At 31.8% G+C, this 25588-nt stretch overlaps 1 protein-coding gene across 1 annotated transcript in view; it reads left to right on the top strand.

Annotated features, from left to right (window-relative positions):
• The window catches only part of LOC127706834 (protein pigeon-like), a 92725-nt gene extending 78068 nt beyond the window's left edge, over positions 1-14657 (top strand). Inside the window, exons 26-31 of the mRNA XM_052211579.1 lie at positions 2626-2696; positions 4897-4958; positions 6934-7021; positions 9909-9977; positions 12282-12359; positions 14510-14657. Of these exons, the coding sequence (XP_052067539.1) occupies positions 2626-2696; positions 4897-4958; positions 6934-7021; positions 9909-9977; positions 12282-12359; positions 14510-14646 (505 nt within the window). The 3' untranslated portion in view covers positions 14647-14657. The remainder of the gene's footprint in view (positions 1-2625; positions 2697-4896; positions 4959-6933; positions 7022-9908; positions 9978-12281; positions 12360-14509) is intronic.
• The last annotated feature ends 10931 nt before the right edge of the window (positions 14658-25588 follow it).

The following is a 25588-nucleotide window of genomic DNA, read 5'->3' as shown; positions in this document are numbered from 1 at the left end:
CAACACATCCTCTTATTTTTATGCACAGACTTAAATGTTTTTGGAGTTCAATATTATTCTTTTTCACTAACAGCATCAATCCTAGGCACGACAACGGGTTATGCATATTACCATTTTTTTCAAACTTCTCAGAAATCTTACACATAACTATAGAAGTAATGTTATGCTTATGCTTAGTTCACATGTAAACACAATAAGATTCCACATTTTTTTCAACAAATTTTATAATTTTGAAAAAATTGATTTTTTTTTCCAAAAAAGGGGGGGGGGGGGGGTGCACCATACCCAGAGTGATGAGTTTTCGTTTTGTACAAATATATCTTCATTAATCATATATTCTAGTTTAAAATTAAAAATTGTGTGTCAGAATTGCACATATAAATGGAATATTTTAGCTTTTTAAGTTCAAAATGTTTGATTATTCATCTGTTTGGTAATCTGAATTTTGGCGAAAATTGACAATTTTTTACTAAAATTATTTTTTTAAAGAAAAAAAACCCCACGACTTTCTTTTTATTTTATGAATATATAGAATGTTGACTTTCAAAATTTGTCACTGACATGTAATTGTATTGTTGGTCTTGGGAGATAAACAGATTTAAAATTTAGGAGTTTTTGAAATTTCTCATTTTCGAATTTTAACACATTTTCAAATGGTTGCTATGGAAACAAACTAAGTAGTAAATTCAAAATGTTAACGTTTTTGTATAGTCTGGGGTTTTCTTTGTCAATACTGTAAATATACTTATTGTTTGTATTGATTAACTTTATTTCAATGGTTCTTTAAAATCCCTTATATTTCAATTGTCAAAGGCTACTTTTGTACGTATTTTTGCAAAATTTGTAAGGATGGTTTCCATGGCAACCAAGGTTCAAAAGAAAAAAATTAATATATGAAACTTATTTTCATACCATACCTTCTTCATAAACAAAATATAAAGACATTTGAAGAGGGGTCATGAATCGCCCATCAACAGGAACCTGCATGATTCTTACAAAGACAGGTACTTAACATCGTTAGATAGTGCATAATAATATGAAATGAACATACAAAATATTTTCTGATGGAAATACAGTTTTTGATTTGGCATCATACAGGGTCAGACAGGTTGGCTGCTTCAACTGTTTTCATTCATCAATTTTTGAACAATTCAACCCATGCTTTTCAAATTTTATTTGTTTTTTGTTGTTACTGAAGAAAAAATGGTGGAAAAGTTCGATTTTTAAGATTTTTACTTTTGTCATTCAGGAGTTATGATCCTTGATTGATTGGAAATCCCACTTCACGTCCTTTTCGTGCAATATCTTATAAAACCTTCAATAAAATTGCTTTTAACATTTTAATATGTTGTAACTGATGACAAAATTGAGGTCAAGTTTGATATTGACGATTTCACTTTTGCCGTTCAGTAGATATGGCCCTTAATTGTTTTAACAATGACACTAATAGAGGTAATAAAAACCTGGTTTGCTGTCTCTTTGACAGATGTTTTTTTATGTTCCTTTTGTTATTCCATTGATTGAAAAGCACAATGAAGAACAATTTAAAATGTTATCACAATGGGCAACATAAAGTGTTCTTATACCACAACGAAGAACAATTAATAATGTTATCACAAAGAGCAACATATAGTGTTCTTATAGCACAATAAAGAAAAATTAATAATGTTATCACAAAGGGCAACATATAATGTTCTTGTAGCACAATAAAGAACAATCAGGAACAATTGATAATGTTATCACAAAGGACAAAATATAGTGTTCTAATAGCACAATAAAGAACAATGAAGAAAAATTAATAATGTTAAAACAAAGGACAACATATAGTGTTCTTATAGCACAATGAAGAACAACTAATTATGTTATCACAAAGAGCAACGTAGTGTTCTTATAGCCCAATAAAAAACAACAAAGAACAATAAAAAATTTTATCACAAAGGGCAACACATAGTGTTCTTATAGCACAATGAAGAACAATTAACAATGTTTAAACAAAGGGCAACATATAGTGTTCTTATAGCACAATAAAGAACAATCAGAAATAATTAATTATGTTTTCACAAAGGGGAACACATAGTGTTCTTATAGCACAATAAAGAACAATAAAGATCAATTAATAATGTTAACACAAAGGTCAACATATAGTGTTGTTACCCTGGCTTACAATAGATGATCAACTTAGAATGTGATGTCATCGTCACCATGGCTTACAATAGATGATCAACTTAGAATGTGATGTCATCGTCACCCTGGCTTACAATAGATTATCGACTTAGAATGTGATGTCATTGTCACTCTGGCTTACAAAAGATGATCAACTTAGAATGTGATGTCATTGTCACCCTTGCTTACAATAGATTTCAACTTAGAATGTCACACATATATGATTTGACATAAACAGTCAATATTTCAATACAATAAAGCAATCCAAATACATGTGTTTTGATTTTTTGTATTGGTGGGTTACTGCTGAATTGATGTTTACCTTTTCTCCATGCATGATTGTTCTAAAAATTAAAAATTGGATATCAATGCATTTTAACTCTGTTATTGTATCCATCCCTGGTTTGTAAAGAGTGACATTAAATTTAATTTTTTGTTCGAATCTTTTTTTTTTTATTTCAGTTTGTTTTTACAGTATGTGGATTATGGTGTTATTCAGCTAACTGGAGAATTTTTAGCAAGGGTGTTAGCAGGTGATTTGAATTTTGGTTAAGGTTGTTTAAATGATGCTGTTATATCAAATTAAGTTTAAATTAAAATGATCTGATCCTTGAAAACTATGTCAACTGTGAAACAACAAATTTTTGATTCATTTTTATTGCTGATACAGGTCTAACCATTCTTTGAGACTGTTAAATTCCACTTGGAGGCCTTTATTTAAAGGCAGTTCTAAGAAACTCTTCAAAGTTCATGGAGCTACCACATGCATTTGTCAGCAGTATGTGTTCATTTTTTGTATGTCTTGAAAAATCATAGAAATTGGTGTTTAAAAAGCATAAAATTTAGCCTGAATAATCCCACGGTTGTCTAGTTTCAGAATTAAATCCAGTGAACCAACAATTTCAATATTATTATAGATAAAACAAACAAGGTAAAAATACCAATTTTGATTATGCTCCATGCAATTATTTAGCCAATGGAGACCTTATATGAGAGGATTTGTCAAAAATAGTCTTATTTAAGAAATTTGTTGGATTACTCCCATTGTTCAACCAAAAGTTAACAATTTATATCTATAGGATTTTCAAGGATTTTTATAAAAAAATCTGCTCAGTTTATTGATTTTTCATTCTTGTTTTCTTTTTGATAAGAATGTTGCTGATATGGTTTGTTTTCAAATTTTTAAACCCTGACCCTTTTTTAGCTCACTTGGCATCCATCGTCCGTCGTTGTTGTCGTCCTTCGTCGTCGTTAACTTTCTTCTAGAAAACCACTGAATGGAATGAAACCAAACATGGCATGAAGGTTCCTTATGAGGTGCTGACCAAGTGTTGTTACTTTGAAGCCGATCCATCATCCAAAATGGCCGCCAGTGGGGGACTTAGTTTAACATAGGACCCTATGGGAAATACATACAAATGTCTTCTTTTAGAGAACCACTGAATGGAATGAAACCAAACATGGTATGAATGTTCCTTATGAGGTGCTGACCAAGTGTTGTTACTTTGAAGCCGATCCATCATCCAAGATGGCCACCAGCAGGGGACTTAGTTTAACATAGGACCCTATGGGAAATACATACAAATGTCTTCTTTTAGAGAACCACTGAATGGAATGAAACCAAACATGGCATGAATGTTCCTTATGAGGTGCTGACTAAGTGTTGTTACTTTGAAGCCGATCTATAATCCAAGATGGCCGCCAGCGGGGGACTTAGTTTAACATAGGACCCTATGGGAAATACATACAAATGTCTTCTTTTAGAGAACCACTGAATGAAATGAAAACAAACATGGCATGAATGTTCCTTATGAAGTGCTGATCAAGTGTTGTTACTTTGAAGCCATCACATCCAAGATGGCCGCCAGCGGGGGACAATGTTTAACAAAGGACCCTATCGACAATACATACAAATGTCTTGAATGTTCCTTATGAGGTGCTGACTTAGTGTTGTTACTATACGCTTATCCTTCATCCACGATGGCCGCCAGTAGGGGGACTTCCTTTAACATAAGACCCTATGAGGTGCACTGAATGGAATGAAACCAAACATGGCATGAATGTTTCTTATGAGGTGCTGATGAAGCTGTTCAAGATGGCCACCAGGATTTTTTATTAAATTACAGGGCCAATATTAAACCAAATTTGGCCTCACTCATTATTAGGGTATCTGTTATGATTTTAATCTATTTTTACATGATTTCCAAAACCAAAGTAGAGTCAGGTGAGCGACACAGGCTCTTGAGAGCCTCTAGTTATAATCCATTGTAACTAACATAGTGCACCAACAACTTAAATATATCTAATTGACAAAGGAGAAGGTCAAATTTGTCACGGAATAAACTGTATATTTTCAAAGCAATTATATAACATACACCAATTTGCAGAATTAATAGTTGAATGATCATTGTACTTTGATAATACATTGCAGTATGGGATTAAATTATTCCTTTAGATGGGGTATATTAGTCATTTAATTGACAGTACTTTCATTTAAATTGCAAAATTACATTAAATCATTATTGTTTTCCTTAAAACAAGTTGAGGAATAATAATTGACACTAAAAGTTGTTCTGAAGTTTTAAAAAATCGGATTAATAATTATATTACCAGAGTACAATTTTTTTTATTTCCAGACACAAATAAGGCTGAAAATTTACCTTCTCCTTAATAGATTTAAAACTAAACTAGGTTGGTTATAGAAAAAATCATATATTTGAATTTTTGTTGAAGACATAAAAGACACAGAAGAAGGTGTAACGACAAAACATCAGTTAATATCTAGATTACCAAAGGTAAGATAATTAAGAGTTAAGTCTTTAATGTTATACTCTATACTCATTGTAACATGGGTAGGCATTATATTTGTCTATCTCTACCGTATACATCATAACAGCTGCAGAATGCAAGACATGTAGAAGACCTGGATGCTTCATACCATGTTTACAGATGCCTTATGTTCTGAAGTTTCTGTCTGTCAAATGTTCATTGTCCTTAACCTCATTTTGAAGGATCAGTGATTGCTTAAAAAAAAATTGTTTAGGTTTCTTTTGTTACATGAGTTTCTCATTTATGAGTAATAGGATAACTATATCCATATCCTTGCAAGGTATACATGTCTGTCAAACAGGATTCACCTAACCTTGGAACTTATTTCATGAATCAGTAATCAAGGTTAAGTTTTTAGCTCACCTAGGTGAGCTTTTCTCATCACTTGACGTCCGTCATCTGTTGTCGTCGTCATCTGTTACAAAAATCTTCTTCTCTGAATCTACTGGGCCAAATTTAACAAAACTTGGCTACAATCATCATTAGGGTATCTAGTTTAAAGAATGTGTCCGATGACCCTGCTTGCCAACCAACATGGCCGCCATGGCTAAAAATAAAACATAGGGGTAAAATGCAAGTTTCATATATTATCCAGAAAACCGCTATAAATAGAGAATCTGACAGAGGCAAAAACTTTCAAAATGTTAAGATGTACCTATTGTCTATATACATAAAAAAGATTGACAGAAACTTAAATGATCAACAAGACAAGATCTACAAATAAGTAACATGACAGAAATTCATTAGTTGACTCCTTATTGAAGTTACTGCCCTTTAATGACGATTTTCCCCATTTTTTTTCATTATTGCCTATTATCTTGAAAAGTATTATAGATAGATAGTAACTTTAAAAAGCAAATAAGATCAGCAAGACAAGATCAACAAATAAGCCAATATGGATGAAATCTTCAGTCAGCTCCTTATTTACCGTTTTTTTTGCATTTTTTGCCTACGGGTATTATCTTGAAAACTTTAATAGATAAATAGAAACTTCAAAAAGCAAAATTATCAGCAGGATAAGATCTACAAATACATCATGATGACTGAAATTGTCATTTAACTCTTAATAACAGGCTATTATTTCAACTTGGAATTTTTTTCAATTATGGAATTTGCATAATTTCTTGTGCTTGAAATTTTTAATAAATTCCATGTTTATTCTCTATTTTAATGTTCTGTGCGGTGCACAACACTACCTATTACAAAGAAGATAGCACATTTTTAATAGAATGTACTGTGCCGCGCACAACACTATCTTTACAAAATACATTGTATGGAAAGTGTTATGCACCACTTAAAACATTATAATACAGAATAAACATGGAATTTATTAAAAATTTCAAGCACAAGAAATTGTGCGGGGCACAACACTACCTATTACAAAGAAGATAGCACATTTTCAATAGAATGTACTGTGCCGCGCACAACACTATCTTTACAAAATACATTGTATGGAAAGGAGGCAAGACATTTCAGTGTGTGCACTTTGGTTTAATATTTATTAAATATTTTGATATGTGTTGACAAACATTGTGGTAATGATGGCGCATAATTGCCTGTGAAATTTATTGGAACATTATATTTTTGTCTTAAAACTATTCATTAAGTTGGAAACAAAATTAGCAGACATTATGGCTTTTTGACTGATGATCTGATGGTCAACATTTGTCATCACTTGGTGTCTTTTTTTCTTGAACTATTTTTTCTCTCTGACTATTATCTGGCCAATATTATTCAGACTTTGTGAGAATGATATAATGAAGGTCTTCTTCATATTATTATGTTATACCATTATGTTAGGTCCTTAATAATGCTAAAAAAAAAGAATTGATAGGAGACTGATGTCTTTTGCCTAGGTCAGGACTTTCAATATTATCCTTACTAGAGCCTCTAGTTTTATCATTCACTGACCATGAATTACTCTTACTTTATTTATTTTAGAGTTTTATGGAGGAGTGTTATAGACAGTGGAATCATCCTACCTGCCAGCATTACTTGGCCTGTAAACAGGTGGCTTCTAGGTTGACAGGTAATTATTTTTTTACATTCTAGTAGTTGCTAGAAATTAACAAATCATTCTTATAACAATAACTCATTTTTAGCTCACCTGGCCCTTGGGCCAAGTGAGCTTTTCTCATCACTTGGCGTCCGTCGTCGTCATCGGCGTCTTCGTCCGTCGTTGATAGCTTTTTACAAAAATCTTCTCCTCTGAAACCACTGGGCCAAATTTAACCAAACTTGGCCACAATCATCATTAGGGTATCTAGTTTAAAAAATGTGTCAGATGACCCCGCCAACCAACCAAGATGGCCGCCATGGCTAAAAATATAACATAGGGTTAAAATGTAGATTTTGGCTTATATCTCTGAAACCAAAGCATTTAGAGTAAATCTGACAAAGGGTAAAACTGATTATCAGGATAAGATCTATCTGCCCTGAAATTTTCAGACAAATCTGACAACCTGTTGTTGGGTTGCTGCCCCTGAATTGGTAATTTTAAGGAAATTTTGCAGTAATTGGTTATTATCTTGAATATTATTATAGATAGAGATAAACTGTAAACAGCAATAATGTTCAGCAAAGTAAGATCTACAAATAAGTTGTCATGACCAAAATTGTCAGTCGACCCCTTTAGGAGTTATTGCCCTTAATAGTCAATTTTTAACAATTTTTCGTAAATTTTTGTAATCTTTTACAAAAATCTTCTTCTCTGAAACTACTGAGACAAATTTAACCATACTTGGCCATAATCATTATTAGGGTATTTTGTGGGATGACCCCGCCTTCCAACCATCATGGCCAACTTGGTTAAAAATAGAACATAGGGGTAAAATGCAGTTTTTAGTTTATATCTCTGAAACTAAAGCATTTAGAGCAAATCTGACAGGTGGCAATAATGTTCATCAGATTTAGATTTATCTGCCCTGAAATTTTCAGACGAATCCGACAACCCGTTGTTGGGTTGCTGCCCCTGAGTTAGTAATTTTACAAAAATTTTGCAGTTTTTTGTTATTATCATAGATATCATTATAATATCTAATATCTAATACTGTTAATTATGATTTAACCTTATTTTACATGATTTCCAAAGCATCAGTAAATACAGGTGAGCAACACAGGCTCTTGAGAGCCTCTAGTTAGCTTTTCCCATCACTTGACGTCCATCGTCTGTTGTTCATTAACTTTTACAAAGAATATCTCATGTGAAACTACTGGGCCAAATTTAACCAAACTTTACACAATTATCAATGGGGTATCTAGTTTAAAAATGTGTCCAATGACCCAGTCTGCCGCCAAACATGGTTGATGTGGCTAAAAAAAAATTTAGGGGTCAAATGCAATTGTTGTCTATTATCTTGAAAACCTCTATAGATGAAGAAAATCTGACATGAAAAAATGTTAAGAATGATGAGATCTACCTAATTACTAATTACATCAAAACTGTCAGATGACTTCTTATAGGAGTTATTGCCCTTAAACAGCCAATTTTACAAATTTATTTTCATTTTTGCCTATTATCTTATTAATGATCAAAAAGTCAAGATCTACAATCTAGTCAAATGGTCCAACCTTATTGGAGTTATTACCTTTTAATGACGATTTTTATCATTTTTTGGCGTTTTTGCCATATATCTGAAAAACTATAATAGATAGATAGAAACTTAAATAAGCAAAATTGATGAGCAAGACAGTTTCTACAAAAAAGTGTACAGTTCGAAACTGTCAGTTTACTCCTCATTGGAGTTATTGCTCTTTAATGACGATTTTTACCCAATTTTAGTGTTCTGCCTCTTATTTTGAACTATTATAGATAGATAGCCACTTTACATAGCAAAAATGATAAAACAAGACAAGATCTACAAATAAGTCAAATTAAGCAGAACACATTAGATGTCTCTTTATAGGAGTAATTGCCCTTAAATGACAAAATTTTTTTACCCTTATTTTGTGTTTTGGGCAAAAACTAAAGGAGATAGAGAGAAACTTTAAAGAGAACAAATGATCAGCAGCCGGTTGTACGAACGTGTCATTAGTCTAATGAGTCATTAAGTCTTCATTAGCCTAATGCATCATAAAGGTTTAATGAAGACTTAATGACCCATTAGGCCAATGCCACGTTCGTAAAAGTGGCTGCAGCAATGCAAGGTTTACTAAAAAAAAAAGAGATTTTTCGAATTTGGGTGGCATTACTTTTACCATTCTGGAGTTATGTCCCTTTATATATAGAAAATTTGCTGAATATTCCATTTCCATTCTCTAACTTTAGTTTGCCTCAACCAAATGTTATGAAACTTATACACAATGCTTATTACCTTAAAACACAGATCAAGTGTGAATTTGGGTGGCGTCACTTTTACAGTTCTCTAGTTATATCCCTTTATATTATAACGCGATATGCAAGCGGGGGCATCATCTGTGTCCCATTAACAGACTACATTTATTTTATAGTTATTTTTAGGTCACAGGGAAAATGACATAATAATTTAGTTGAACTTCTAAATGATAAGATTTATGAGAGGAATTACAGTCAAATTAACCAATGAATGGTTGGTTTTTCAATGAGAAATTTAAAGTTCCCATTGAATGAATTTCACAGAGTTCAATAGCTACTGCATTTATTCAATGCGACAGTTCACTTTGCAACAATTTAAATGGCCAGGTATACACCAACTGATTTTGGGGGGAAGATTTTATTTCCTTTGCAATAAGTGAAAAGTTTGCATAGGGTCAGTTTGGTGGAAACATGCCAACTACTCAACATAGCAAAAATAAGGAACAGGAAATTTTCGTAATATACAGTATTATGAATTTACGTGTATAAGTAATACATAAAAAAATCAGTTTTAAGCTGTCTTCTATGCAGTTTATTATATAGTTATGCCATTATGTATATAGAAGAAACTGTTTTGTTTTAGAATCTCACCTGCAAGGAAACAAAGAGACATTTGGAATGCTAGACCAGGATTTGTTCAGGAGAAACAGAGGTATAGTAATCCTTGAACTTTTTGAGTAATCTGGCAATATCAGACCCATGATATTGTTAGGCAAACTAAATAATTTGAACACCATTTGTTTCAAAAAGTTACTTTTCTTTTCTGCAAAGATAAATTCAAAAATTATTTAAAGAATTTGATTTTCATTAAAGAAATTATTTTTTATATGATCGGCCTGTCCATGCTAAGTTTTGAATAGTGGTTTAAGATATGAAATAAAGATGTTTCTATATCCCCATGAAATAAGGGATTGAATTCTCATCTTAAAGTTACTTTTGCTTATTTTTTTGATGATATTCTTATCTAGTTGTAATGTAATTCCTCTATATTGCTGAAGATATATAGGACATTTTTTAGTTTGCATTTTATTTGGGGCTTTATTTTCATACCACGTAAATTATAGTCAAATCATTAAAATAATCAAAAAGAAAAGTGTTGCTCTCCACCTATTGCAATTTATTCAAAGTTCTGACCAAATTGCAATGTGTTTTATAAAACCAAACTGTTCAACTGGTCAGAAATTTGAACAAACTGCTGTAGAAAACCACAGTCAAGTGGTGAAAGTGCAAGGTGATAAAATCCATACACAGTAACAGTAAAACAATGTGAATTCCTTTACATGTAAGGCTAAATGGCCATTGTCCTAAAGATATAATATTGTCATTGTTGTTTGAATTAACAAATAAACAACAGTTGATGAGTATTAGTAGATTTGCTTAATTTTATCATTCTTTAAATTATTTCACGTTTCAGTTTGATGTTAAAACCTGATCAGGTTTTATCTTGAAAGGTCAAAGTTATAACCTGTTATGTGCCAAAACAATTCAACATCTATAGAATAAGATGATATTTCCTATTATCTTTAGCAATTGTTTCAATTCTTCATAGCTTTATCTGTGATCTTTTTCCTGTAACTATACAATACATTTTGTATTATCTTCTGTTTTTACAAAGGAACTTTATTGAAAAGATATCTTTTTTGTATTTTGAATTTATGATAAATAACTGAATAGTAATTGATATTTTTATACTGAAATGGGATATTATATTTTATTTATTTAGTCATAAAATGAACATAGTTTAAATAACTGATGATATTAAGAGATTTGTAAATTCATAAGTGCCAAAAAATAGCTTTAGATATGCCTTTGGTTAAAAAATAGCTGGCAGGCCTCAAAACATACTTGAGTCACGAAAAAATGACTGATGACGTCACATATAAAGAACATGTCTTTTTGCAGATCATTGAAAATGAAAGATAAAGAATGTTATATCTTGTAAAAATCTTTAGAGAAATAGATTCCACCACCAAATCTAGATCAATATGAAATATCTCCACTCTCAACATTTTAAATATTTAAAAAGCTTGGCAAGCTTTGTGTTTTGAATATGAAAATTTAACTATCTTCAGTACAGAAATAACGTATTACATTTGATGCAGTCGTAGAATCTATATTCATATTTGGTGAATTTGCAGTTCCAAATAACATGTAAATTGGTTTTTTGTCCCTCCCCCCCCCCCCCCGTAATGCGTTGCGGGGGACATGGAAATACCGGGCGTCCGTGTGTCTGTCTGTCCGTCCGGTCTTGTTAGCGCTCTCACAGGTACAATTCCTGCCAGATTTTTATGAAACTTATACTATAGGTCAATATCAGCAATATCTTGGACAAGTTGTATAATGGTGGCCGATCGACTTTTTTAAAAGAGTTATGCCCCTTGAAAATATTAAATTTATGGAAAATGGCCTCGTTAGCGCTCTCACGGGTACAATTCCTGCCAGATTTTTATAAAACTTATACTATAGGTTAATATCAGCAATATCTTGGACAAGTTTTATAATGGTGGACGATCAACTTTTTTATAAAGAGTTATGAGTCTGACCCTTGGAAATATTAAATTTATGGAAATTGGCCTCGTTAGCGCTCTCACAGGTACAATTCTTGCCAGATTTTTATAAAACTTATAGTATAAGTTAATATCAGCAATATCTCAGTCAAGTTCTATAATGGTGGACAATCGACTTTTTTTAAAAGAGTTATGACACTTGGCAATATTTAATTTATGGAAAATGGCCTCGTTAGCGCTCTCACGGGTACAATTTTTTATAAAACATATATTTTACTATAAGTTATGCTCTTGAAGGTCTGTTTGAAATATTTAGTATATGCACGCTTTTTATTTATAAATTGTTTTAAAGAACAACAAAAAAAGTGGGTTTTTTTTTAGTTATTGCCCCTGGATAGATAAAATATGTGCAATGCGGGGGACAACTTTTATTTATTTCTATTTTACAGCTGAAAGTGATACATCTAGAATTGATGTTGTGTCCTTCGCACCTCTTACATCCTTTTTGCATATGTTGGAAAAAATTGGTAAGTCTGTATCTTAATGCTCATGTTCTTAAGTTTTTATTTCATACCAAACACCCCAAATATTTACATATTTTGAAAGTTACTACTATGCTTAGGAACTATTTTGTGTGAAATATGTACTGCTTTCTTATATGTTTTTCCTGTCCAGGTCAGGATTAGTGGTTATATACCTTAAGTCTGTTGTAAAAATAAATATACTACTTAAAAAAAATTAGTAGTTTTGATTTTTTTAAGGCACAATATAAGGTTTTCATCAGTTGTTGCATCAACAATTGGATAACCTAATTTTTAGGATCTTTTACAACTTAAATATAGTCAATATATCTGTATAAAATTTCAAGAAAATTAGACATGATAACATGTTTAAAAGGTTTCAATTTTCTGTATTTTGATGGTCAACAGGACATATCTCCCATTCCCTACCACAAATATATTGGTGAACTCTAATATTGAAGTTTGTGCAAAAGTATAGAACTAGTACTTGACTGACATTATGCAGAAACTTTTCCCTGCTCAAACAATAGCATCAATTTTAATTTTGTAAAAAACCTGTTTCCTTGTTTTTGTACTTTTTGGTTTTTTATACATATTGTTTCCTTAACCTCACAAACACAACGATTAACCCTTATACTGAAATTCTAACCATGTAGATAAGGTCATTCAGGTTCATCAAAAGACTTTAGACAAAAAATTGTAATCTTTTGTGGTGTAAAGTGTAAACACAGCCATTTGAGTTATGATGAACCCCAGGACTATTAAATATCATGAAAATTCAACAGATTCAAGATAATGATATTAAAATAACAGTATGCAATATAACATATTGTAAAAACTAACCTTTGATGTTTTATTTTTTTTTGTCTGTGAAGGTTTTTTAACTTTATAATATATAATTTGAATATAGAAATTTATACATGACTTAAGGATGTACACCTCTGAGGAGCCAAAAATTTCTAGAATTAAACTTTTTTTCTTAACCTGATTTTTGGGTTTATATGACTGTAAAAAAATAATTGGTGAAGAAAAAATCATATGGTGGTGCACTTCTTATTTTGCTATGGCCCTTTGAAAGTACTTAATTTTGATGATTTTCCCATTTTTCATTAATTTTTACCTATTTTTTGGCTATTATCGTGAATAAATCGCAGTTCCACAATTAAACTTTTTTTCATACTTTCAATAAAGATGAAGTGGACCAATCTGAATAAATTTAACTTAAAAAAAACTATAGGTAGGTGTTAATATAAGAAATTTTTATCATATTTTGATGCTTTTTTGTGTCAAATTAACCATGCTGTTAATTTTGTAAATTTGTGATTTTTCTCTGTTTTAAGAACAAAATGAATATTATTTCAACTTCTTTGTTATAAATGATTGAAAAAATACATATCTAAGAAATTTGAAAAGAAAAAAGTGATATGGGATGTACATGTTTCTGGTAAAATCATTTCTTGTACCCCTCACCCATTTTCTCAAAATTTTGGCTAAAAAGACTGACTTGATTGGTAATAAAATTTGAAAAATTGATTACTCAAAAACTACTCATTGTATGTATGCAATTTTTTCACAGAGTTAAGTTTGATTATAACATTTTTTAAATTATTTGATATTTTCCACTTGTATCACGTTTTGGAAATAATTCCAGAATGAGATTTCAACAAGACTGTTACGTCAGAAGAATACATCCTTAAAAATGCTTTGCAGATAATTAATTATACCACCACAATGAAGTTTGGGGTTATATAGGAATCTGTCTGTCTGTCTATACAAGTTATATTGGATTCATAACTTGTGCAAGCTAAGAAGGATATGATGATTAAAGATACTGTGTTTCAGAGCCTGTGACTGAATGTTAGAGTTGCTTGTTACTGTACTGACTTGGTAGTTTATAAAAAAGATCTTTTTTTCACTTCAGTTGGTTTCAATTTCCATCTGTTTACACAGTGTATCACAGAAAGGTAGCCTTGAACAGTTCTGAACAACCCCCAAAATGTTTACTGGTGTTTTCTACAGTATATAGGTTACTCTTATGCTGGTAGAACTGATAGTGTCTCATTGGCAATCATACCACATCTCCTTATTTTACTATTTCTTACTATTTCAGTTTTCCATTCAAACTTACTGCATTGTATTTATAATTTTTTTTCTAGATGCTGACACCAAGAAGAAAAATCAGGGTAATTTGCCTACTCGACAAAGTCCTTTAGACGCTCATTTTCTACAAGAGGTAGCATTATATCACACCCGTACAAAAACTAATTATGATATGAGTACTACTAACTTTTAATTCTTCTTAAACAGTACTGATTTTATCATGTAAAGATACAGTTAGTTTTTCACATAGACACTGTCTCAAACTGTGTCTATTTGTTGGACTTCTATCACCAATGGTAAACAGAAATAGTGGGGTATACTTTTCTCTTTATATTAGGGGTGTGGGCATTATTGTTTGTCCTGTATATCTGTCTTTTTGTCACAAAATCTCTTATACATGTATAATATATTGGAATGGAACGAAATTTGAGAGCATAACTCTGTACTATGTTTAGTTGTGCACATACATTTGTACTATACTAAAATGTTAATTCCCTAAATCCGGGACTTAAATATTATTAAGAATGAGGAAGTTTGGTTGTGCAAAATTTCTCAGTAACTTTTTTAAGATGCAGGGGCAGATTCAGGCGGGGGCTTGGCGGGCGTGCACCCCCCCCCCCCCCCCCCTAAAATTTGCAAAGCATGGGTTGTCATCAACTTTAATAAAAAATACTTCGATAATTTTACCTCAAAAAAATTTTATGTTTGCTCCCCCACTAACCTAAAATCCTGGATCTGCCCCTGAGATGTTTAGTTATTTGTGGATTGTTAATGTTCTTTTAATGTAGATAGGAGAAAAAGAAATCAAAGGGAAGGATTAGTTAATTGTCAATGTCAGTTTCTGAAAACTGAGTGATCTACAGTCGTCAAAGCTGGTGTGATAACATATCAATATAGTAGGATTTTTCCAACAGGAAATAGACTTTAATATAAGTCAATATTTAGTGTATTACAAAATTTGCAAGATACCATGGTGATTTGTTATACTATATAGACATATAAACCCAAAAAACATCTCATCAGGGGAGCTTAAACAAAATATTAAAACTATAAACAATTCATTTGTTATTCCATAGTACATTAACTAGTAAATGATTTTAAACAGAAATGGTCATTTTATGTGATGGTATAACTGTATGGAAAGGAAAAGTCTATTTGGAATTTTATTCAGTTTTAAGAAATTTTATTTTGTCAAATTCAGTTCTATTATGATTTAAGGCTAGTATTTCATTTATATTTGTGAAGCATTTACTAATTATAATGTAGAATACATTCTGAAGTTTGAGTTGAAAGGTCAGAACTGACTGAAAGCAAAGTATATATACAGTTTCAAGATTATAATGAGTGTTTTCTGTCAGCAACCTGTCAAGATGAAGTTATTATATTGATAATATTAGTGCAATTGTTAAACAAGGCATTGTTAATGTTAAACAAGGCATTGTTAATATTTATATTATTATTATATATGAAATGTTGATTTATTTGTTTAATTTAATTTAATTTATTTTAATATAATATAAATAAAGTGCAATAATTCTATTTTTATTAAATATATTTTTGTATGTATTTTGTTGCTTTTATTACTGGCCATAATTTGCTTTTTTACATTTATAGATTTTTTAAAGCTTTGGACAAAAGTCATTGTAGGCATGACTTTGAAAAAACTTTTCAATTGACATCTACAATGAGTACTTAAAAAATGTTTCTCCAGTTTGACTTGGTTGAAACAAAATTTGTAATTTTGATGTTGGTGATGAGACATTATAAAGTGGGACTCAAGTAAGAGTCACGAGTATAATCAACTTCTTTTACAACACAGTGAATCACTTTTGACACTTGTAAATAACTTATCCAGCGCAGACGATGTCAACGATGCTGTAAGGGAGATATGTTGTGCATGACAATGCATTTAAAGTTTTTGGGAAAACCATATTGGTGAACAATTCTACAAATGTGAAAAAAATATAACAACGAATGGTTTCATGCAAACTGTGCCCTTGAACGTCGAAAATTTAATTCCTATCGCAATTTGTATCAGCGTCATTCTACGGACGCAAATTGACAATTATATATCTTAGCCCGGAATAGTTACAATTAGGCTAAACGTGTAGCCCGAGCCAGTTTCAAACATGCCAAAGGACTTGAACTTTGCAAAATAGCTAAAATGAACCCACGTAAATTTTGGTTTGCAGTTAAGCCGCGAAAGAAATCAAAATGTTTAGGTGATAGTGATTTTTGTTGCGTTATTTTGAACAATTGCTAGGGGGATACCCTTCAGATATATGATCTGATTGAAAATAGCTCATTTTTAGACACTATCACAATAGAGTCTTTAGATAATGAAACCTTGGAATATGAAATTATACGTGCTATTAATAAACTTAAATCTGGAAAGTCTGCTGGGAATGATTCCATTATCACAGAAATGTTCTCATTGAATCCAGTTTTCTTCGCTCCTATTTTTAAAACTCTCTTCAACTTTATGTTTGAAAATGGCTTTTTTCCTGATACGTGGTCGGAAGGCATTAAAATAGCGGTTCCAAAAAGTGGTGACTTAACAGACCAGAATAATTATCGACCTATCATCTTAGTTAGTGTTTTATCAAAACTGTTTACATCGATATTAACCGAACGATTACTCAGCTGGGCTGAGGATGAGGAAAAACTTATCGATAACCAGTTTGGATTTCGACCTGGCCGCTCTACTGTAGACGCTATATTTGTACTACATGGTATTATAACAGATATTCTACAACAGAAATCAAAATTATATTGCGCATTCGTCGATTTTCATAAGGCATTCGACAAGGTTATCAGTAGAATTCTATGGTACAAACTATTAAAGAGTGGTATAAGCACGAAATTTGTTTCAATCATAAAGGCAGTCTATGAAACTGTTCGTCTACGAATTTGCACTGAGGGTGAATTTTCAGAGGCTTTTGATAATTTCTTTGGAGAGAAACAAGGTGAACCATTATCACCTCTGTTGTTTTTATACGTATTATGATATACAAATGTCGTCTGTCCGTCTATCTGTCTGTCCGTCTGTCTGTCCGGCGTACACATGTCGCACTGTAACTTGAGAACGACTTATCCAAATTTCATGAAACTTAACATAGTTGTTTCTTATGATGGTCAAACGATCTGTATACTTTTTGGTGAAAATAAGATAAAAACTTTTTGAGTTACGGGACTTAGTAACTAAAACAGGTGTGTGTTTTTTTTCACATGTCACGCCGTATCTCAAAAACAATTTATGATTATTGCTTAAAACTTTACACACTTCTTAGTTATATTAATCTTAAGATCTGTATACTTTTTGGTGATGATTCAAAATTTTATTTTAGAGATATTCAAGTATTTTGTTAAAAAAGGGGGAGGGGTTTTTCACATGTCGCGCCGTATCTCAAAAACGATTTATGATTATTGCTTAAAATTTTACACACTTCTTAGTTATATTAATCTAAAGATCTGTATACTTTTTGGTTTTGATTCAAAATTTTATTTTTGAGATATTGGTTTGTTTTTTTAAAAAAGGGGGGTTTTCACATGTCGTGGCGTATCTCAAAAACGATTTATGATTATTGCTTAAAATTTTACACACTTCTTAGTTATATTAATCTAAAGATCTGTATACTTTTTGGTTTTGATTCAAAATTTTATTTTAGAGATATTGAGTTTTTTGTTAAAAAAAAAAGGGGGGGTTTCGCATGTCAGGCCGTATGTCAGAAACTATTTATGATTATTGCATAAAAATTCACACACAAGACGACGGGCGTATCATGCGCTCATGGCGCAGCTGTTTATTATTCTTCGTGAATGACATTATTCAAGATATTCCTATGGACAATGATAACGGAGTTTTTAATATCAATGGATATCTGATATATTTAATTTTGTTTGCAGACAATACCGTCCTGTTTGGAAAATCTGCCGAAACATTACAAGTCTTACTAGAAAACTTTCATTTTATTGTAAAAAGTGGAATATTACTGTTAATACCGACAAGACAAAAGTAGTCGTTTTCAGAAATGGTTGGCAACCTGTTAATAACCGCTTTTTCTTTGACAACCAGGAGCTAGAAATTGTAAATTCATATGTATACTTAGGCATGTTGCTACATTTCAATGGAAAGTTCTTTCACTCACAGAAGAGGATTTCTCAGCAAGGAGCAAGGGCACTTTCTTCCTTATTCGACACTCTCAAGCGAGTTTATATTGAACATAGTCAAGCATGTTTTTTGTTTAATAGTATGGTGGCCTCTATACTTAACTATGCGTCTGAAGTTTGGGGATTTCATCGAGCCAATGACATAGAACTTGTTCATGATCGTTTCTGTCGTTTTATATTAAAGCTTGGTAAAAATGTACTAATCGCCTTTTTACGTGGTGAACTTGGTCATCTACCAATGTTTATTTTAAGGAAACATTATAAAGTTTTGGTTGCATATAATATATGATAAACCTAATATTGTATATGATATTTATAACCTCCTACGCATTGATGCCTTAAATGGTAAGAGAAACTGGGTTTCAAATGTTCGCGATTTAATATTTAGTTTAGGTATGAATTATGTATGGATTGATCAAGAGAATATATAAAAAGTCGTATAAATGATCAATACTACCAGAACTGGTTTGCTATTTTGAACGATTGTGAAAATCTGTGTTTATATAGGAAATTGAAAAATGAGTTTCGTTTAGAAGATTACTTAAAATATGATTTTGATAGTAATATACTCACTAAACTACATAGTGGAACATTAAAACTGAATATAGAAGTTGGTCGTTTTGACAATATTGTAAGAGAAAATCGTATATGTATATGCTGTCATATGAATTGTATTGAAAATGAGTACCATTTTGTTTTAGTATGTCCTGCCTTTAGATCATTGAGGCTACAGTTTTTACCAAAATTTTATTGTTCATGGCCAAATCATAGAAAGCTTGTATTTCTTTTACAGGCTAGCTCAAAGAATTTAACTAAAAAATTGTGTAAATTTCTTAATGCGGCATGGAAGTTAAGAATACAAATTATTATTGCATAACAGTTGGAGTTCTGTGCTTGTTATGACCTAATTGTGTTGTTCTCTGCATGTTTACTGTCATTATATATTATGTTATTTTGCTATAGCATTATGTTTGCTTCTGCAATAAAATATTCATTCATTCATTCAATTGAAAATATATATTTATGTAAATTCATTACAAAGACTTTAACATACACATCTTAGAGCTTTGATTTAACCTTGTCAACTTTAACTTTAAGAAATCCATGTCTCAAATCATAATTAAAAATTGCAGCAGGCAATATTTTTAGTTTTCAACTCATAAAAAAATCCTCATCTGGCCCATATTGTCATCACTTGGCGACAAGCTTCGTCATTGTGAACTTTTACATAGATCTTCTCTGAAAGTACTGAACCTATTTCAACCCAACTTGATCCTTATGGTATCTAGTATAAAGTTTGTGTTTTTATATTGCAGTCAGTCAACAAACATGGCCACCATGGCTAATAATGGAACATAGGGGTAAAACACAGTTTTTGGCTTATATCTCAAAAACTAAAGCAGTCAGAGCAAAACTGGTAGTGTAAAAATGAACAGCAGGTCCAGATCTAGTTGTTGGAAAATTTGGAGTTATTGCCACTGAAATAGTATTTTTTCTCAGCTTTTGGCTATTATCTTGAAAACTATTATAGATAAAGAGATTTGTTTTTACAGCAAAACTTGTTCAGCAAAGTAAGATCTACTAGTACGTCTATGTTTATGGACCGAATTGTCAATTGATCCCTTATAGGAGTTTGCCCTTGAAAGACTATCTTTATTGAATTTTTAAGTTTTATTCAGAAACTATGATAGACAGAAACTTTGAATGGCTAAACTAAAACTAAATGACATGTTTGAACATGCATTTATATACATTAAGCAGCAGAATAATCAATGATGCAAGATCTACACGAAAATGCCATGCAAGTGATTCAGGCTCTTATGAGCCTCTTGTTTAACATATGTTGCTGTCCTTATTGGATCTCTGATTACTTTTTCTATCAGAAATTTAGCACCAATCCATTATCTGTGTCATCTACGAAAATCGAGTTATTTATTTAGGGTTGTGCAGCGGTTGGGTGGGCATTCGAGCTGCCGGCTCCAGTGTTTCCATGCAATAACTTATAAACCGTTCTACCGATTCTTTTCAATTATATTGTTACTGATTACAAAATCAGGCGCGGATCCAGAGCTTAAAGCGGGGGGGGGGGGGTGGTTTGAGAAGCATTTTTGAACATTATAGAAGTTTTCTTAATTGTTAACCAAACCTTATGTTTTCAATAATTGGCACACTTTTTGTTCATCCGTCATATGGTTACTCAAAATTGAATTTTTAGATTAGTTTAATTATTCAATTCCAGATAAAAATACTTCAATAAATGAAAATTGGCAGACGTTGAATGTACAAAGTTATCCTAAAAAGTCTATTGTTGATAATTTCATCCTGATGTTATAGGCTCTAGCATACTGATCGATCACTCCACTTTTGACAATTTCCGTGCTGGTATGAATATGCATTAAAGCAAGGCCATTGAGTCTCTCGCTAGTCATGGTTGATCGCAAATAGGTCTTTAAGAGTTTGAAAGAGCTGAAAGTCTTGTAATTCTCTTAATAAGGCTGTTTGGTGGTATTCTGTGTTTCCGTGAAATTTACATTCACCATTTACCTTTACCAAATTATGTGTCCGAGGTTGTGGTCAGTAGCGAACAAAACGCAAAATTTGCAGTAAATTCCGTCGGTGAAGTTAAATAGACAATCCATGGGTAATAGTGCAGCCACGCATATTTGAAGCATCTTTTAAACCCGTACGTTTCTCGTTTAGGAAAAGGGAAAAAAAAACTATATAAGTGGTTGCCAGTTTTCAATTAGAATGCTATACATATCAGCACTAGGTACAGATGTGGAAATAAAGTTTGCAATATCCTTAGATTCAGCAGGTGTCGCAGCAGTTGCAGAATTTAAAAAAAATAATAAAAAAAATCTTGTGGATATTATAGAGTGAGAAAGTATTTTTCTTCAAATCAAGCTATCAGAAAACGTCGTTTTAATTATTAAACCAACAAAGTAATAAAATATAGGATAGCAGCCTTGGATGGTCTAAATTAAATCATTTGATCCTCTAATTATTTTACCCCAGGCCAATGTAATTATGACATGTGTGTATTTAACGGAGTGTAGCGACAACGTGTCACCCAATTAAGTGCCTCACTGAATATTCAATTTTTAATAAAGATAACATTAAAAGAGAAATGATTAAGTGATTGTATGCTTTTTGCTCACAAAAAATATTTCAAGATTATCAAGCGGGGGGGGGGGGGGGGGGGGGGGGGGGGGGGGTAGGGGGGTTCCCTAAATCCGCTAGTGAAAATTGAGGTAAATTTCGATATTAGTGATTTTCGCTTTTGCCTTTCATGAGTTCAGGCTTTTGAGGAGTTATGGTTCTTGATTGATAACTTGAGAACTGTTCGATCAATGTTTTCAAAATAATTTTTAATATGTTATAATTGATCTCAAAATTGAGGTCATGATCGATAATGACAATTCTCACTTTTGCTGTTGAGGAGTTATGGTCCTTGATTGATTGAAAAATGGCATTTAAGTCATGTCGAAGACCCATTGGTTGCCTTGGGCTGTATTCTGCTCTTTGGTCGTTGACGCATTCCCCGTTTCCATTCTCAATTTATTTCTGCAATAAGTTGAGAACTTTTTTTCCCATACAATACTTTCAACTTTTTTAAAATATGTTGAGGTCAAATTCGATATTGATGGATTTACATTTTGCCATTCAGGAGTTATGGCCTCACATTGCTTTATGTCGAATTAAAAAAAGACACTAATAAATGTAATAAAAACCCGGTTTGTTGTCCTATTGGAGCCTTTTATTAATTCAAAACAAAACGACAACTCAATAATAACACATACTTTAAAATAGAATGCACATGTTTATATTTAAAGGGTATTGTATGTCATTCAACAAGTGTTTAAAGGATCATTTCAGTTGTTTTGATAATTGTAATACGTGGATATAGCAAACTTAAAATGATCACAGAGATGATCTTGGGCGGTGCCATTAATTAGAGATGATTTTAAAAATAAAGACATACACTATTCTTTTGATTTATGTAACATTTTCTTCATCTATTTCACCTGCATTAAATGTATGTGATTAGTATCCAATATTCATAATATCTTTTACAACTGCAAGACGGAATCAGTTATGCCAGAACTTTTACAGAACTATCTGTTAGGCATAGGAATTCGTGGTTTACATAAATAATAGCAGTGATATTCTTTCAGATAGTTTTTTACTGATTCTTTGTCTTAAGATTTGGTACCGATTTTCTTTTAATAGGAATGGATATTGATAGAAAATAAAAAATACAGTCAGTAAACTTTGATTGAACTTCATAATCTAGCTATTTCAAATTACAGGATGGCTAAAATAACAAAACATAGTGTGTTTTGCCTTTCTGTTAGAAACACTTGTAACGTTTTTACATGACTGGACGAATTATGGTGTGGATGTTTTGTTTTTATCAATTAATTACGATGAAATTTAAGACTTGAAGTTCCTTAGCACAAAGTAAAATCTGGTATCTGGCCCTACCTGTACCTGTTTCATCCGATTTTAATGCAGTTCATTTCATATATTTTTACACAATTCTGTTTCTGGAAAACATCAACAGGTTTGAGGTTTTATTTATGTATGTTTGCTTTTGTGTAGATTGAGGAGGTATGGATTTTTTTTTACAATTCAAGTTAAACTTTTGATTTTTTTTCATTTAAGTCTGTTGTTTGTCATTTTAATCTTACTAAAATTTGAGGCTTTGGCTTTATAATCGAAGCCGTATGATCTTTTATAATGTACCAGTTGTCATAGAATGATGGATTGTATATTGGCTTAATCCAGTAACTCATTGTAACTTGCTCTGATTTGCAATAATCAAGCATATTAGTAACATTTCCCAGGTTGACCGTGTAGTATCAGTTATAGCAGGGATATGCTTTTGTAAGCCTCTGGTTTTAGGTATACATTTTACCTGTTAACTGCCAATTTGAATCTTCTACATACATGTAACAGAAAAAATAAACAACCTGATTGTTGTCATCGATTTAAGTAGTAACCGTTTATACAGGATTAGTTATCCACTCGTTCTTACTTGTAATGCTGTAATAAGCAATATCTAGAAACGTATTCGTATCTAAAAGGAGATGTGCGTCTTTAGACTATATCGGTTTAAAGTTATAAATAATTGTAGAGGTGTTGCTGTCTTTTTGTTCAAAGGTACACATATTATCTTTAATATTGGTACTTACGTTATGAACGTTGATTTTATTTTCGAAGTTTTTTTTATATAACTTAACATACATCACTTTCCAGTAATTACACGATCCTTGGTTATAAGCACTAGCAGTCCTACAGCCTGTCGATACCTATTTTTTTTAGCATTTCATAATGTAATGCTTTTCTCATATCGTTTATGGTGTTTATATTCTAAATCTATTTGAGATGTTCTTATTGATCTCTTATTTTGGGGAAACATGGTGTATTTATAAAACAGTAGTTTACCGATGTTCAAATCTCATAAATCAATTTAGGTAACAAGAGAACTAAAAGAATGGCATGAACTCCAAAAGGACTATTCATGATCTCCAAGCTAAAACTAGCTTCCATAAACTACAAGTACTTTTTAATTGGTACTTTGTGTCTTTGGTCATTTGGTAATTATTTTTTTACCGAATTGAAGAGTCCAGTTATTTTCAATTGATTTTTATACGCCCGTTTACGGGACGTATTATGGTATACCGTTGACCGTCTGTCCGTCCGTCGTCAACATGTCGGACATTAACTCAAAAAAGCTTTAACCAATATGCATGAAACTTTGGTGAATTGTTTATATCTATTGACGTGAGCTCCCTTTCGTTTTTTATAAATTTCAGATTTACCGTTTCCGAGTTTTGGGGTTTTATTCATTAAAAAAGGGGGGATTTTCCAGTTTTCCGACAATAACTCAAAAATGCTTTCACTATCTTGCAAGGACTTTTGGTTATTTGTTTATATCTATTGACATGAGCTCCCTTTCCATTTTTATAAATTTTAGATTTTACGTTTCCGAGTTGCAGGGTTTTATTCATAAAAAAAAGGGGATTTTCCAGTTTTTGGACAATAACTAAAAAATGCTTTCAGCAGTTCTCATGAACTTTGGTGAATTGTTTATATCTGTTGATGTAAGCTACCTTTAGAATTTTATAAATTTTAGATTTTACATTTCTGAGTTATGGGGTTTTATTCATTAAAAAAGGGGGGATTTTCCAGTTTTTGGACAATAACTCAAAAATGCTTTCAGCAATTCTCATGAAACTTTGGTGAATTATTTATAGCTATTGATGTAATCTCCCTATTGATTTTCATAAATTGAGAAGAAATTGAACTTTATTTGTTTATAGTCTGACAACAGATTTACTAAGTATTGCACAACAGCAAGACATCTTTAATTGAATATAAATTCAATTCATATAACCAATTTCAAGTTCTTTGACTATATTATTCAGAAACCTATAATATGTCAAATATTTAATTACAATCCAAATTCAGACCTGTATCAAGCTTGAATATTGTGTCCATTTTTGCCCCAACTGTTCAGGGTTGGAACTCTGTGGGCGTATCCAGCTGCGCTCAGCGAAGCAGTTTATTACAGTTTGTTTTAATGTTGTTCTGTTACATCACTGTCCAAGGTTATGGAAGGGTTGAGCGCTTACAAATTTATCAAAACCCACAACATTCTTTGTGTGCCCTTCTAAAGCTAGGAGCCTGTAGTCAAGTGGTTGTATTTGGTTGCCGTCTTCCAAACTTGTTCTTCGTATAACGTTAAAAGATTAAATCAATTCTCTTTTAACTGTTTCGTTTTTTGTTATCCCAATACAGAGCATTTTATACATTGTAGCCTACTATGGTTTAGGTTTTGCTCATTGTTGAATAATGTAAGTTAATCTGTACTTGTTTACAGCATTCTAATTTGGTCTGGTGGATATTCGTCTCATTGGCAATCATACCACATATTTTTATATATAAAGATTTAAATGAAG

This window comes from Mytilus californianus, unplaced genomic scaffold (genome assembly GCF_021869535.1).
Source record: "Mytilus californianus isolate M0D057914Y unplaced genomic scaffold, xbMytCali1.0.p SCAF_1, whole genome shotgun sequence".
NCBI lineage: Eukaryota > Metazoa > Mollusca > Bivalvia > Mytilida > Mytilidae > Mytilus > Mytilus californianus.
This window is presented reverse-complemented; position numbering and strand designations above follow the sequence as displayed.